The sequence below is a fragment of the Eriocheir sinensis genome, chromosome 20 (genome assembly GCF_024679095.1).
Source record: "Eriocheir sinensis breed Jianghai 21 chromosome 20, ASM2467909v1, whole genome shotgun sequence".
Taxonomy (NCBI): Eukaryota; Metazoa; Arthropoda; class Malacostraca; order Decapoda; family Varunidae; genus Eriocheir; species Eriocheir sinensis.
In genome coordinates, this window is record NC_066528.1 from 7,495,429 (window position 1) to 7,512,790 (window position 17,362).

General features: G+C 46.6%; 1 protein-coding gene across 1 annotated transcript in view; it reads left to right on the forward strand.

Annotated features, from left to right (window-relative positions):
- LOC127001053 (uncharacterized) overlaps nucleotides 1-17,362 on the forward strand; it is a 35,591-nt gene that overhangs the window by 16,636 nt on the left and 1,593 nt on the right. The window contains exons 3-6 of the mRNA XM_050865222.1: nucleotides 2,812-3,321; nucleotides 3,554-3,761; nucleotides 16,035-16,179; nucleotides 17,025-17,289. Coding sequence (XP_050721179.1) covers nucleotides 2,812-3,321; nucleotides 3,554-3,761; nucleotides 16,035-16,179; nucleotides 17,025-17,289 — 1,128 coding nt within the window. The remainder of the gene's footprint in view (nucleotides 1-2,811; nucleotides 3,322-3,553; nucleotides 3,762-16,034; nucleotides 16,180-17,024; nucleotides 17,290-17,362) is intronic.

The following is a 17,362-nucleotide window of genomic DNA, read 5'->3' on the forward strand; positions in this document are numbered from 1 at the left end:
GAAAAAAGGTTGTGATCGGAGGAGCCCAATAGAGAAAACAGTTTGACAGAGTAAGCAGAAGTGTTTAGAGGTAAGGAAGAGGTCTAGAATGTTTGGTCGGTCTCCAAGACGGTCGGGAATACGTGTAGGGTGCTGAACCAACTGCTCTAGGTCGTTGAGGAGAACAAAGTTGTAGGCTTATTCACCAGGCTGGTCAGTGAAAGAGGATGAAAGCCAAAGCTGGTGGTGAACATTGAAATCTCCCAAGATTTCATTTCTCCTGACTGGAAGAGGAGGCTGGTCATCCCTATCTGAAAAGGGAAAGGGGACTTCCATGACTGCAACAACTACCATGGTATTACAATGCTCAATGTTCCAGGCAAAGTGCTTGCCCACCTATTGCCGATGCAAATTCGCAGCCAGCTGCTGGAGTTGCAGAGACCTGAACAGTCTCTGTTCATGCCTGGTAAGTCAACAACTGACCGTACCCTAGCACTTCGCATAATGGTGGAATGCCAATGTGAGTTTCAACAGGGGATGCTTGCAGCCTATGTCGATCTCAAGAAGGTGTTTTGACTCAGTACATCGTGAGGCAATCTGGGATCTTCTACGACTCCGTGGGATTCCTGCGAAGACTATTGGTTTGCTGACTGGCCTGTATTCTGGGACTGAGAGTGCTGTGAAGTGTATGGGGGGCTTGTCAAGCTTCTTTCCCATGAATGCAGGAGTGAGGTAGGGCTGTGTCCTTGCCCCATCGCTTTTCAGCACTTGTATGGACTGGGTACTGGGCAGAGTTGTGGACCAGAGTTTATGTGAGCATCCATTGGCAATACCAAGGTCACTGACCTAGTTTTTGCCGATGATGCAGTGATCCTGGCAGAGTTGCTGAAGACTTTGGTGATGGCTCTCGAGGGACTGCACAAGGAGCCAAAGCCCTTGAGACTTCAGGTCTCCTGAGTCCTGGGCCATGACCAAGGTACAGGTGTTTGGAGGCTTGCTACATGAAACAGTGATCTAAACATGCATGTGGCGAGGACATTGAAATCTTGGAAAGTTTCACGTATCTTGGTAGCGTAGTTCATAACAACGGTGAGTCTCGCCAGGAAGTCTTACAGCAGATTGGCTTGGCCCACGGTGTTATGGACTCACTCAGCATGAGTATATGGCATTGCTGATACATGTGCAGAAGGACAGAGTCCCTTGTGCTCCCTGTCTTACTGTATGGCTTTGAGACATGGACACTAAATGGGGACTTTGAGAGGCAGATTGATACCTTTGGTAATAAATGTCTATGCAGAATCATGGGATATTGCTGGAATGAATTTGTGTCAAACTGGCGACTACTCCGTGAGACTAATTTGACAAATATTACCTGCATAGTCTGTCAATGCCAACTCCAGCTATTCGAGCATGTGGCAAGTTACCTAGAAGCGGATCCTGCTCATTGGGTTGTCTCTGTAAGAGACAATCCTGAGTGGAGGAAGCCAAGGGGACGCCCACGGAGTTCACGGCTTGAGCAAATCGATAGATCCTGCCAGGAGGTACTCAGTATATGAAGGGGGCCTGAATGGAGACTTGCCAGGAGGGACCCTGGGACCTGGCGTCATAGGGTGGGGGAGGCGACGCCCTCCCTGGCATATGCCCCCATTGATTGACTGATTGAAACACAAAGGTACACATAGTGGGGCATATACAAGGGTACATACAGTGAGGCATATGCAAGGGTACATACAGTAAGGCATACACAAGGGTACACACCTTGGGGCAGTCTTTGTGCCTTCCCCTTGAAGAGTAACAACAACAGGCCACACACAGTGGGGCAGTCTTTGGGCCTTCCCCTTGAAGAGTAACAACAACAGACAACACACAGTGGGGCAGTCTTTGTGCCTTCCCCTTGAAGAGTAACAACAACAGGCCACACACAGTGGGGCAGTCTTTGTGCCTTCCCCTTGAAGAGTAACAACAACAGGCCACACACAGTGGGGCAGTCTTTGTGCCTTCCCCTTGAAGAGTAACAACAACAGACAACACACAGTGGGGCAGTCTTTGTGCCTTCCCCTTGAAGAGTAACAACAACAGACAACACACAGTGGGGCAGTCTTTGTGCCTTCCCCTTCAAGAGTAACAACAACAGGCCACACACAGTGGGGCAGTCTTTGGGCCTTCCCCTTGAAGAGTAACAACAACAGGCCACACACAGTGGGGCAGTCTTTGTGCCTTCCCCTTGAAGAGTAACAACAACAGGCCACACACAGTGGGGCAGTCTTTGTGCCTTCCCCTTCAAGAGTAACAACAACAGGCCACACACAGTGGGGCAGTCTTTGTGCCTTCCCCTTGAAGAGTAACAACAACAGGCCACACACAGTGTGGCAGTCTTGTGCCTTCCCTTCAAGAGTAACAACAACAGGCCACACACAGTGGGGCAGTCTTTGGGCCTTCCCCTTCAAGAGTAACAACAACAGGCCACACACAGTGGGGCAGTCTTTGGGCCTTCCCCTTCAAGAGTAACAACAACAGGCCACACACAGTGGGGCAGTCTTTGGGCCTTCCCCTTGAAGAGTAACAACAACAGGCCACACACAGTGGGGCAGTCTTTGGGCCTTCCCCTTCAAGAGTAACAACAACAGGCCACACACAGTGGGGCAGTCTTTGGGCCTTCCCCTTCAAGAGTAACAACAACAGGCCACACACAGTGGGGCAGTCTTTGTGCCTTCCCCTTCAAGAGTAACAACAACAGGCCACACACAGTGGGGCAGTCTTTGTGCCTTCCCCTTCAAGAGTAACAAGGACAAGAGTGTGAGCTTTTTCCCTGACCCAGTGTTGTTGTTTCAGGTGAGAGAGGCATCTAGTGCAGCGCTGGAGGCTGCTCAGGCTGTCCAGGCGGCTCTGGAAACTCCTTCTTCTGTTACTTCAGAGGAGCCCAGGCCCCTGTCAAACCCAGCAGAGCCCAGGCCCCTGTCAAACCCAGCAGAGCCCAGGCCCCTGTCAGACCCAGCAGAGCCCAGGCCCCTGTCAGACCCAGCAGAGCCCAGGCCCCTGTCAGACCCAGCAGAGCCCAGGCCCCTGTCACACCCAGTAGAGCCCAGGCCCCTGTCAGACCCAGTAGAGCCCAGGCCCCTGTCAGACCCAGCAGAGCCCAGGCCCCTGTCAGACCCAGTAGAGCCCAGGCCCCAGTCAGACCCAGCAGAGCTTAGTTCCCAGTCACACCCAGAGGAGCTCAGTTCCCAATCAGGCTCAGAAGAGCCCAGGCCCCAGTCAGCCTCAGAAAAGCTCCAGGTCCAGTCAGACCCAGGCTCCACCATCATGGACAGAGTGAAACTCATCTTGACGCTGAACTTGAAGGTAAGGAAGCCTCAAGGTGTCACTTGTTGCAATAAGTCCCTTGACACAGGACTAAAGTTTTCCTAACTTGTCACTATAATTGTTGTGTTTACCTCACCACAACACAGCACTGTAAAGTTCCCTTAACTTGTCACTGTATAACTGCTGTGTTTGCTCCTTTAAGGAGTCATCAGTGCTCTTTACAAGCTCTTGTTTTCTGCTCTTCCCTTCCCTCCACTGGGGTTCTTTGCAGGCCAAGGATCTCCGCAGCCTGTCGCAGCCTGCCTTGAGCCTGATACAGGCTGGCCGGGTGTTTGCAGTCCACCAGGTGAAAGGTCAGCGCCGACTTGCAAGAATAAGCCTTGAAGCCGGCCGGCTGTGCCTCCACACCCTGAAGGAGCAGCACCACTCACTAGATGCAGCAACCCTGCAGGTGAGTTGGGGACTTGGCCCTCCCCGGGGTGAGGAAGGCCAAGCAGGGCACTGCCTCCAGGCACTATAGTCAGTTTCATTCCATCTGTCCACTTGTAAATGTAGATATGGCACCCGCACATTGTTAGTTCATAATTGTGTGAAGACCAGCTTTTTATTTCAGTAATATTTCGGTGTTTGTGTATACAAAAAACCCTCAAGCCATCTCATATAAACCGCAAACATGATGATTCGCCTCAATAATGTACAATACAAGCACACGAAGGACAATTTGTATCAAACAGCATAGTCAGATCATACTTGAACAATTTATAGCCTTTCAAATACCTACAAATCATAACACTGCAGCCACATAAAATGACTTCTGGCTCTGCAAGTGCCTATACATAAGGAATTTGTCCTAATATTGTACAGTACCCTCTCGAGTTTTGCGCTTGCTTCGTTGTGAAGGTATAGCGCTAAACTTGAGGATCGCGAAACCCGAGGTATTGAAAACACTGAAAAAGCGCTTATCTGTTCTGACCCGTGGAGATTTTTTTTTTATTTATTTATTTATTTATTTAATTTTTTTCTTTTACATGTGGGCCATGGTGCCGCTAGAATATTTATCTGGGCCTGATGGTCGGCCCCGAGCCTGTCATGGCGCAGGTAACTGTTTATTGTGGAGCCATTATGATTGGCTCATTCTGCCCCCCGGAGCTCACTTTTTTTCCTCCTTTACTCCCTTGTTATCTCAAAATACGTCCCTTGGAGAAAGGAAGAAAACAGGAAGAGAGAACGGGTCATTTTAAAGCCACAGATGAAGCCATACGATTGGCTGAGCTCTGAAAACACGATTGTGATTCGCTGGGAGTCCGATGACATCATCGCCGGCACTCATCTGGTCAGCGGCCTCGCTGCCTTAAGGCGGTGTCACACTGGCCGTATTCCTCTAACAGTTGTGGCAACTGGCAACGCCCGTGCGCCCATCCGGGAGCGAGTTGTCGGTTGTCCGTAACCTGGTGTCACACTGGGCCTTTGTCTTCCCACTGCGTTGGCGGCAGCTTGGGCAACCGGCAAATCCAACTTTTCCGGGTGTGCGTCACACACGGCCAAGGTCGGTTGCCCTTATCCACATCCACAACGTAAACAAAGCACTTGCCCTGTATCGACATGGCGTTGTCTGCTAAAGTAAGGGCTGCCTCGGCTTGTGCTGCCATTACCCAAGTTATGGACTTGTTGCTACAGTTAATGGAAGGAAGAATCAGTTGTGGGTGTGGCATGCCTGTGGTTCCTCCGTGCCAGTTCTCTTTGTCACCACTGCGCGTGCGCTGCCAACCCACCCGTCTAGACTCCGACCACATAAGCACATACGTGGATCGTGTAACAACAAAGACACACACACACACACACACACACACACACACACACACACACACACCAGACTCATCATGAACCATGGCAGATATTTCTCACAAACAAAAATGGCTTTGCCATTTCCTAGAGTGTGTTAGAACTTATTTGGTGAGTGGTTCATACAAACTAAACACCCAATGGCAAGAAGAGAGCAGTGTTAAAGATAACTGCTCTCTTGCCAAGAGCTAGGTTTGGTTCATGTGAGCCACTTACCAAATACGTTCTAACACACTCAAGAAATGGTTTGCAATGGTTCCTAATGAGTCTGGTGTATGTGTGTGTGTGTGTGTGTTGTTATTCGATCCATGTGTTTATGTGGTTGAGTCAAGATGGGTGGGTTGGCCGAGCACACGCAGTGGTGACAATGAGAACTGGCATGAGGAACATAAACATAAGAACATGAGAACACATGGAGACTGCAAGAGGCTGAGTGGCCTACACAGGGCAGCTCCAGAATCCCCCCCACTACCCACGATGGGTGAGGTGTAGTTTCAGGGGTTACAGGTAGAGGCTTGATCCCCGTTTACCTTCGGTACGGGCGTATGCTCCAGTACCCTATCACCTTTCTGCACCCACACCTCACTACCACCTGTTATCCTCGTCCATGTAGCTATCCAGTCTACTCTTAAAACAAGCTATCGTCCCTGCACTGTGTGATTGCTTTGTCTATTCCATTCCCACAGGCATGCCACACCTACAACTGTTTCTTCCTTCCATTTAACTGCATTAACAAGTCCAAAACTTGGGTAATGGCAGCACAAGCCGTGACAGCCCTTACTTTAGCTGACGATGCCATGTCGATACAGGGCAAATGCTTTGTTTACATTGTGGATGTGGATACAGGCAACTGACCTTGGCCGTGTGTGACGCACACCCGGAAAAGCTGGAGTTGCCAGTTGCCCTAGCTGGCGCCAACTCGGTGGGAAGAAAAATGCCCTGTGGGACAGCAGCTTACGGATAACCGTGAACTCGTTCCCAGTTGGGCGTATGGGCATTGCCCGTAGCCCCAACGGTTGCACGAAAACGGACATTGTGACACCGCCTTAAGGCAGTGAAGCCGCTAAAAGGGTGAGCATCGGCGACGGCGTCATCAGACTCCCAGCGAATCACAAGCGTGTTTTCAGAATTGTCAGCCAATCATAAGGCAGCCGCCTTCAACTGTGGCTTCAAAACGACCCGTTCTCTCTTCCCGTTTTCTCTCTCGTGCGCACGCGCTCGCCATAGCCACAATGTTTAAAGGAAAACGTCCAGTGTGATACTACCTTTAAAGTTAGCGCGCGTGACACCGATGGTAAGTAGACGTGACCCGTACGTGTCAAAGCAGCGTGAAACTCGGGGTGATAATGCTTGAAAGTCGGGATGGTCAGAATTTAGGACTAACCGCGAAACTCGTGGATCGTGAAACTCAGATAGCGCAAAACTCGAGAGGGTACTGTAGGCATGTTCTACGCTACTATGTGGGCGACAAACAAGCTCGTGTAATAGGAATTTGCATAGTAGGAATTCTTCTACAGTACCCTTCCGAGTTTCGCGCTTGCTTCATTCCGCAGGTATAGCGCTAAACTCGCAGATCGCGAAACTCGGGGTTTTGAAAACACTGAAGAAACGCTTATTTGTTTTGGCCTGTGGAGAAGCTGACTTTTTTCCCCATCTTGCTCCCTTTTTATCTCAAAATACGTACTGTGTAAAAAGGAAGAAAATGTGAAGAGAGAACGGGCCGTTTTGAAGCCGCAGCTGAAGGGGGCTAGCTGCCTTACGATTGGCTGCCAGTTCTGAATACACGCTTGTGAATGGCCGAGTCTGATGACATCATCGATGGTGCTTATCCAATCAGCAGCCTCTAACTATGACGAAACGAAAGCTTTGTGAGTCTGAAGTCAACATTGATAGTTAAATCATTAGTTTGTAGCTTTTACTGTGGGACATTAGCACACATCTCTGTGAATCTCGCCCCAACACATGTGAACACGCTCACCCAACGGCTTGTTCTTGAGAATTTTGTACAGAGATTCAAAGTCAGCTGCATTTCACGGGAAACTCATCAAAATTCTAGTCAGAAACTCAGTCACCAGCATGTCGGTTATTTTCTCATGAGGTCGGTAAGTTGTGGTTACAAGAAGAAGAGCGTATCAGCTGATTGGCTTAGTAGCTAGCCGCGTGTTTTTTTCCAGTACCACAATGAGTTCCACAAAGCTAGATAACCTTGGAGTAACCAGGTTGAGCAGGTCTTGGACTTGAGTCTTGTCCAAGCGTAGCCACTGCATTATCGTGTCTGGGTCCTCATGGCATTTAGTTAACAGTAGCAAGCTGTAACACACTCTCCCTCTGTCTCCGACCTAACCACTCACAAACCAACAAGTGCTTTTTCATTTTTTCCTTTTTCTTCAGCAAACACCACAAAGCAAACTCTGCAACGTCTTGATCCATTGTTTGTTTTACTTTTCAGCTGATATATCCAGGAATGTAACAGTCCTCTGTGTGATCAAACTTAAAGATAAATTCGAGGCAGAAAATTGTCGGGAGATAATTTCGGTGAAAAATTTCCGAGAAATTAGCTTGTGTGACAGTGCCTTTACTGGGCCATTTTCCTCCAGCCACATTGGCGATAGAAGCGGCTGGCAACTCTAACTTTTCCGCGTGTGCATCACACATGGCCAAGGTCAATTGTCCATATGTACATCGTAAATAAAGCCGCCGCCCTGTACCAATTAAATAGTGAAGAAAGCAGCTCTGCCAGTCTACTTTACGAGTTTCTTGGTTGGCCATTTGTCATACCCCGAGAGCTTACTTTTCTATTTCCTCTATTTTCCAACACGACCTCTGCATGTATCAAAACACATAAGAAATTAATCAAGACCAGGAGAGGGTATTTGCAGGCTACCTGGGATTGAACCCACGACCAGCATGATGGGAGAGCCACTCCTTACCGAGTTGGCCAAAAAGGTGCCCCCCTCGTCAAGTGGGTTATGGGAGGCTCCCTCATCAGGTCTATTCGCCGCACTACACATTTTCCACTGCTCCTCACTCCTCAGCCACTGCCGTCATCTGTTTGTTTACATACAACTGCGTGGTTGCTCATACCCTCAACCATTTCCCATCAGTATGGACAACCGACAATTCGCTCCCGGTTGGGTGCACGGGCAACTGCGGTTGCCAGTAGCCCCAACAGTTGGAGGAAAACGGCCAGTATGACACTGCCTTAAGGAATCGCGCGTGACACTGACGGTAGGTAGATGTGACCTGTATCTACATGTCAAAGCAACGCGAAACTCAGGGCGATAATGCACGAATGTCGGGATGGTAAGAACTTAGGATTAATTGCAAAACTCGAGGATCGCGAAACTCGAATAGCGCGGAACTCGGGAGGGTACTGTTGACAGTACCCTCCCGAGTTTCGCGCTCGCTTCGGTCCGAAGGTACAGCGGTAAACTTGAGGATCGCGAAACGCGAGGTATTGAAAACACCGAAAAAGCGCTTATTTGTTCCGACCCTTGGATTTTTAATTTATTTATTTATTTATTTATTTATTTTATTTTTTGTATGTGGCCTTTGGTGCCGGTAGACTATCCATCTGGGCCTGATGGTCGGCCCCGAGCCCGTCATGGCGCAGGTGACTGTTTATAGTGGCACCATTATAAATGGCTCATGCTGCCACCTGGAGCTCACTTTTTTCCTCCTTTACTCCCTTGTTATCTCAAAATACGTCCCTTGGAAAAAGGAAGAAAACAGGAAGAGAGAATGGGTCATTTTAAAGCCACAGATGAAGCCTTACGATTGGCTGAGCTCTGAAAACACGCTTGTGATTTGCTGGGAGTCCAATGACATTGTCGCCGGCGCTAACCCAATCAGCGGCCTCACTGCTTTAAGGCGGTGTCACACTGGCCTTTTTTCTTAACTGTTGTGGCTACTGGCAATACCCATGTGCTGATCCTGGAGCGAGTTGTCGGTTGTTCATAAGCTGGCGTCACACTGGGCCTTTTACTTCCCACCGCGTTGGTGGCAGCTTGGGCAACCGGCAAATTTTCTGGGTGTGCGTCACACACATAAAGGGAAATTAGAAGGGTGTGGGGGGAGGGGCAGAAGGGAGAGTCAGGTCATGTCATGACACACACACACACACACACACAGAAAGGGAAATGAGAAAGGTGGGGGGAGGGATGGGCAGAAGGGAGAATCAGGTCATATCCGGACCAAAGCCCTGACCTGACTCTCCTTTCTGCCCCTCCCTCCCCACACCATTCTTATTCCCCTTCTGTGTGTGTGTGTGTGGCAAGTCAGGGCATGACCTGACCTGAGTCAGGTCATGTTTTGACCAAAGCCCTGATCTGACTCATTTCTGCCCCATCCTCCCCACATCCTTCTCATTTCACCTTCTGTGTGTGTGACAGGAATGGACATGACCTGACCTAAGTCAGGTCATGTCCTGACCAAAGCCCTGACTTGACTCTCCTTTCTGACCCTCCCTCCCCTCACCCTTCTCCTTTCACGAGAGGGGCTCATAACCAGAGTGAAGCTACACATCTCCTCTCGAGTCAGGGGCTCGCATGGTATTGAGCATAGCTGGGCACGATGACAGAAAACCTTATTCCCGATAACCGATAACTGATAATGAAAAACCTTATCGGTGATAACCGATATTCGTTAACTGGAGACACAAATATAGGCGATAGCCGATAACCAATACCCGATATAAATCCACAATTCCGATACTAGCTAGCGATAAGTCCGATAGGCGAAAATGATACTATATTGATATTTCAGATAGAAAACATAGATGAATTCAAATTTTCATTATCTGTATTTTAGAAAACTTACAAAACCTGAAAACCACACGTTGACACATACATATGGACGGTAATACTAGAAACGCCTGAACCGGTGTTGTGTTATTTGGCGTCCCCACCGTCAAAAGCTGGCGCTTTTGTTTACAAACACTGGTCTCTCGTCAACTGCGCATGCTCAGACCAGCAAGCGTAGACCTGTACAGTCTCACAAAGTTTTTTAACCGTAATTAAGAGTTGCTGGAAGGCTGAATCAGACATACAGTACCACTGCCACCATCCCCGCTGTTTCTAGAACGACACTCTGTACGAGTTGTATTTGTATGTGCAGAGTGGCGTTCTAGAAACAGCGAGGATGGTGGTACTGCATGTCTGATTCAGCTTTCCAGCAACTCTTAATGTGTTAAAAAGCTTTGTGAGACTGTACAGGTCTACGCTTACTGGTCTGAGCATGCGCAGTTCACGAGGCCAGTGTTTGTAAACAAAAGCGCCAGCTTTTGACGACGGGACACCAAATAACACAACACCGGGTACCTTCAATACCATGGCGTGCTCACAAACGAATATGGAATATCAAATTTGAGGCAGTGAATAATCATTTTATGGGTAAAGTTAAATGATTTTTTTTCTTTAATACATTGATTTTTGAGTAACAAAAAAATAACTTGGTGTTTTAATGTTGATGATCTAAGTATGAAATCTCTCCACCGAAGATATTTCATACCCTGAAGTTTTTAATAAAACACCGGGCCACGCATGCGCAGTAGGGAGACAATGTTTTTTTTTCTTTTTTCTGAGAGGTGGAAAAAAGTAGTGATTATCGCTAGTTTGGTTACAAAAGTAACGAAGATACCGATATATATTTAAATAAGTAGCGGATGGCCGATAACCCGATTTTGTTATCAGCGATAAAGTATGGCGATAACGCCCAGCTATGGTATTGAGGCTGCGCCGAGCTGAACCAAACACGACAGGGAGGAAGTTCAAACGCAGTTAACGTGTTAATAAGTCTCTCTCTCTCTCTCTCTCTCTCTCTCTCTCTCTCTCTCTCTCTCTCTCTCTCTCCTCCTCGCCTACTCTACATTTTCATCTGGCGGTGTCATCGCGGGATGCAGCACTTGTAAACAAACAAAAGTATGAGGTGCGCCATGCGCTTTCCGGTGTTAATCTGCTTATTCTTTATTTTCATTGCTTGTTTTTGTGTCTTTCTTTCTTTCTTTCTTTTCTGACTGACTGGAGTGTTGGTGTGATGTGGTGGTGGCGGTGAACCGGCCCGGGCAGCACCGCTTGTAAACACACACAAGTAAAATGTGCGCTGTGCGCATTCCACTGTGCCCTTCCATGCGTTATTGTGTTCATTCTACATTTTCAGCGCTTGTCTTATTTCTCTTTTGTTTTGACTGACTGACTGAGTGACTGACTTCAGACTAACTGGAGTGTCGGTGTGGTTTGGTGATGGTAGTGAATGGGCCGGGCAGTGCCACTTGAAAATACACACAAGTAAAAGGTGCACCATGCGCATTCCACGGTGCCCTGCCACATGTTATTCTACATTTCCATCGCCTGTTTCTGTTTTGTGTCTCATTTTGTTTGACTGACTGGAGTGTCAGTTCGGGAGCGAATTTGATAAGTTCCTTCATTCCTGCCTCCACGTTCCGTACTTTGGGTTCAACTCGTGCACTTAGAGTTTGTGGGTTATATTTTTAGGTCCTTGCGTAGTAGGTGTTTCACATAGTGTGGAGACGCATGGTAGGCATGTCTGCTGTACTTGAAATAGCCTTGCATCACAGTCAACAGGTGTTATTTACTATTTCTTGTTATTTTGAACATTTTTTGTTATTTACATGCAGTAAATTATTAAAATACCCTTTATTTGCTTTTGCAGAGCCAGATGTCTTTTAACACTTAAAGCGCGGGCTAGATTTTGCCGCGCCTGGCCTGCCACGCGGGCATATTCACTCAAAAACACACCTCACTTCAACCTCAAGTATCTTCTCTCTTACTGAGCTAACGTTGCTGAATGAGGTATCATTGTAAAGTCCTTTTCCTTAGCTGTCCTTTGACGTTAATTTGAACACCATATAAGCATTGGTAGAACGAGTACAGAGTTATGAAGTAGGAGCTATGAAAACATATTATTATAGACAGATACCCACCTCTATTGTTCTTATTTTATATTATTTAGCAATAAAAAACATAACTTTTTTACAGCTTCTGTGTACCATACCCATATAAAGCTCAAAAACGGCATGTTTACTGTACTTGACGACAAACTAATCAAATCTGGCGGCGCGTTCATTAAAAAAATGCCATGTCCACTATTGTGGACACCCGCGCTACGAGCCCACGCTCCGGCTGTCCACTATTGTGGACACCTGCGCTTTAAGGGATAACCCTTAAAGCGCAGGTGTCCACATGGCTAGGTTGTCACTCCCACTTATCAGTCCCTCCACCCCCTCCCTCACTTGTGTCTTTTATCACACTCTCATGTTCTCCTCCACCCAAGATCTCATTTTAAGAGGAACACACACTACGCTGAGTCTCTATTTCTTCTCCCTTCCTGAAGTACAGCGACAGCCGTTGTCAATTTTACACTTTTGGCTGGGCAGAAGGCAGATTTCCACTTCCTCAGCCTTTCCCTTGAAGTTCACTCAGAGCCTGCCACTGTGACCCCGCCCCATCCCACCCTTCCCTTCCTACACACCTGCACATCCCAGGAGACAAGAGGAGGAGTGTAGATTAAGAAGGGAAGGCTCTTTCTTTCTGTCTATATATTTTTCATTCGCTTTCTTTCTCATTATTTCTTTCTTTTGCTTTCTTTCTTTTTCTTTTTCTCTTTCTTTTTCTTTCTATCTTTCCCTCACTCTTCCTCTTTTTTCTTTTTCTCTTCCTGTCTGTCTCTTTCTGTCTATATATTTTTCATTCTAATTCTTTCTTTCTCATTTTCTTTCTCTTCTTTCTTTCATTCTTTCTCTCATTATTTCTTTTTTTCTCTTTCTTTCTATACTTTTTTCTCTTTCTATGTCTCTTTATTTATTTATTTATCTTTCTTTCTATACTTTTTTCTTTGTCTCTTTATTTTTTTTTTTTTTCTCTTTTTCTTTCTTTGTTTCTCTAACTTTTGCTTTCCTTCTTTCTCTTTCTTTCTGTTTCTTTCTCTGTCTTTTTTTCTTTCTTTTTTGTCTCTATCTTTATTTCTTTATTTGTCTTTCTTTCATTCTTTTTCTTTCTCATTTTTTTTCTCTTTTTTTACTTTCTCTTTCTCATGTTTTCTCTTTCTTTCTTTCTTTCTTTTCTCTCCCAGTCTTTTTTTCTCTTTCTATCTCTTTCTCTCTGCAAGCAGGGTAGGGGAGCGTGAATGGGCATGACTGCGCGTGCTCCTTGGCTCTCTCTCTCTACCTGATAAGATTAACTCTCCAGATTAAGACTCTGTAGATATTCACGTTGATATGCTAGTGACTGTGCATTAGGGCCCCGGAATGCTTCAGATAGTTAAGGCGATTATGGCAAAGCATTCATCTTCCTCCTCTCAAAATCACGTCATACCTCAAATTCTCACAGCAATGCATCCATGCAGCAAATAAAACAAACAGAATGTTGGGCTTCATTAAAAGAAAGTTTTTATTAAAAAATAAAGAAGTAATACTTTTGCTTCACAATAGTTTAGTCTGTTCAAACTGATGAAGTAGGCATTTCATGACTACTGTTCTGAGGAGCCAGGCAGATCAGCTTTGAGCTTTGAAGACTGGTGTGAACAGCGGAGGCACGGAAGTCCACAGTTCCACTTCTGGAATCTCGTGGTGAACATGGAGCTCACCATATTCATGCTGATCTGCTCCTTCAGGGAAGGAATCTTTGACCTCTACAGGGAAGCACTCTCAGAGCTGATCCCATTCTTTTTTGCAAACAACAACATTAACGATGCTCGCTGGCTTCCTATTCACCTCCATGATATGATGTCCCTTGAGCAACAGCATCCAGAGGTAGCTGAGGAGTTCCGCAAGGGGAACTTTGTTGTTCACAAGTCTGGAAGAGAGTTCTCCGGCGTGGCCATTGATCAAGCCCACAAACAAAACAATGCCGTGATTAAAGGGGATGGAGGTGCAACTGGGTTGACAGGAAACCCAGCAGCACTTCGTAGGTGGCTGGTGGCTGGGCCTGAAGTGACTTGACAAGTTGCTGCATATGAGGCAACGTCAGGTGCAGAAGAAACAACAGCAGCAGCAGATATCATGAGGTGAGCCAGAGTGCTCAGAAATCTTTCTTTGAGAGGGTGGAAGCACACTCTAAGGTGCTGCGGTAAATGGGCAACCCTTTCCAAGAAGAGTCAGCTGACCTGCAGGCATTAAACACAAAGAACATTGCAGATCCAGCTCTTGCTGAAATGGTCACTACTCACCACCACAGAGGGAAATTCTTGTCTTTCATCAATGGATTACAGGATGAATGGTGCCAATTCTACAGTGCAATAAAGAAAAACATGACCTCTTCCTTCAAGCATGAGCAGGATGTCAATATTTCTAAGGTTAAGGTTCTTAAAGATGACTGCCAGCTATTTTCAAGACTTCATATCCTCCCAAAATGGACAGTGTGATGTGCAAGAATTTTTCAAGCATGAAAATTACAGTCGTCCCTCAAACAGTTCGGTTTCCAATAGTACGGTTTCGGTTTCATATGGATTGTCATGGAAGAATTTTTTTAAATTTCCCGCTCGTCGCACCAAGTAGCCATGGTGTGAGTGGCAACACTGTTCCACCAAAACAACTGCTGAAAGCACCCCAAAGCGTTCGAGATAGGTGTTCACCTTGCAGACGAATTCAGATTTAGGAGAAGTTACGTTTTGGGATGAGTTACGTTGCCGTAGGGAGAGCATACCACGTGAATGAGAGCAGTGTTCACTGTATCTATGATCTTGATCTTGGTCTTGATGTCACAGGTGGCCTGGGATTTCTCCTTTGGTCTTGGTCTTGGTCTTGGTTCGGGAGGTAGTTGTCCCTTTCGGTCCCAAATACAGCCTTTGAAATGGCTTACTCCCTCAGGGCCAACACACTGAAAATCATAGTGTAAAAGAAATTCTTGCCACAGTAACTGCCAGTGCTCCAAGAGTGCTGGATGAGTGGAGATAAAGTCCATCCTTTTACTAAGCCTCGTCGTTGCTATGGTAATGGCATCTCACTCGCAGCAAAATGGCGTACGCTGATCTTCCTGGTGACGTTTAACTTGCATTACTAATTGTTCTAGCTGACGAACTCCTTACAACAGAATATGAAAAGGAAGCTGCAGTGGTTATGGTGGCACAGAGAGGTGAAATGCAATGGAAACACTTATATGTGTTTGTTTGGGCCGCCATATTTGCTGATGACGTCATCACAGCACGAAGGCGCTCCACCTCTCAAAGCCGGGAGCCAGCAGACGTGCCGAGTTGGCAACTCGTGCTGCCGTGTTACGCATTTGAGAGCACTCGGGACATTCTAAAAGTCCCGATTCCCTCCCTCAAACACAGCCCAGGAGTGTTTCTAGGGGGGAGGGCACTAATTTTATATGGATTTTCGAATAATACGGGGATCCTGGGTCCCTAACCCCCGTACTATTTGAGGGATGACTGTAGTCAGTTCCTGCACAATGGTAATCTGCATATATGTCAGAAGCCACAGTTGACTGAATCCCTTGAAGCACAAGTGAACAGGCCAAACAAAGAACCAATTGGAGATGTTATCATCATGGATGGCTCAGCACTGATCAATGCCCTGCCTCTGTGTACATCAAAGACTTTTGATGATTATGCCAGGCAAGATATCCTACCATGCATAAAATTGTACTGTGCTAAGCACAAGAGGGTGGATGCAGTGTTTGATGTGTACATGAAGTCAAGTCTAAAGTTGGATGCCAGATTAAAACGGGGACAGGGGACCAGGAGGAAAGTCATAGATACCAGCAAGACCCCAACAAACTGAAGAGGCTTTCTTAGGGATGAGAGAAGCAAGACAGAGCTATTCCATTTTCTTGCAGATAAAATTTGTGAAGCACAGATGACGAGCAAAGTCATTGTCACAAAAGGAAATGAAGCCATCAGTAACAGTTAGAAGTCCCTAGAAGCTGTGTCTCCCTGTTCTCGTGAAGAAGCAGACACACGCATATTTGTGCATGGCAAGGATGCTACAACAGAAGGCATCAAGTCCCTTATGATCAAAGCCAATGACACGGGTGTGCTCGTCATTGCAGTGCCTGTACTACAATCCCTACAAGAGCTTGGTCTTGAGAACATGCAGAAGTGGGTTCATGTCATGTATCTCTGGAGTGAACGTATTGGAGAAACAACGGCAAGATGTCAAGTAAACCTATCTGAGAAGACTACGATTGATTGCTACAGCTTTCTCAGGGAAATATGTGCTTCGTACTTCCAAGCAAATTCAGTAACGTTAGGCGGGCCTGGGATTACTGTAGAAATCGATGAATCGTGCTTCTCTCATATGCCAAAACATCACAGAGGACGCGCCTTCACACTCCTACTTGGGTCTTCGGCATCGTTGACAGAAGCACCAAACCAGCGGTTGGATACATGGAAATATTCGAGGCGAGAGATGCTGCCACCCTTCTTCCTATTGTATCTAAAGTGGTTCGACCAGGGTCTGTCATTCACAGTGACGAGTGGAGAGCATATCGTAATATCCAAGGTCTAGGGTATGAACACAAATCAGTGAATCACTCGGTAAATTTTGTAGACAGGCAGTGGAGTACACACACAAACCATTGAATCCTACTGGAATAGACATAAGAGCTATATGAAGAAAATGCATGGCTCCAAGTGAGACCTGTTAAACTCCTACCTGCAGGAATTCATGTGGCATGACCGATTTTCAAAAAATGCTTTTGAGAACTTATGTGAGCATAGTGCTGCACAATATCCATTATAAGTGCTCAGACTGCATGAGTACTAAATCTCAGGTATCATACTTTTAATGAAGTTAACTTTTTTTTCTGCATTTTATCCACTCTTTTTAATGAGTTCACGTTTTAGGTTTTATCGTACGTTTCAATAAATGACTTTAATTTTCTTATATAATAGTTTTATTATTCTTTACTATCACCTGAATGTCAGGCTGATTTTCAAGTTAGAGAGTCTCAGGTGGCAGATCTTCAGGTGAGACGATTTGGGGTGGCGGATCTTAAGGTGAGGCAATCTGGGGTGGCGGATCTTAAGGTGAGGCAATCTGGGGTGGCGGATCTTAAGGTGAGGCAATCTGGGGTGGCGGATCTTAAGGTGAGGCAATCTGGGGTGGCGGATCTTAAGGTGAGGCAATCTGGGGTGGCGGATCTTAAGGTGAGGCAATCTGGGGTGGCGGATCTTAAGGTGAGGCAATCTGGGGTGGCGGATCTTCAGGTGAGACGATTTAGAGTGGCGGATCTTCAGGTGAAACAATTTGGGGTGGCGGATCTTCAGGTGAGACAATCTG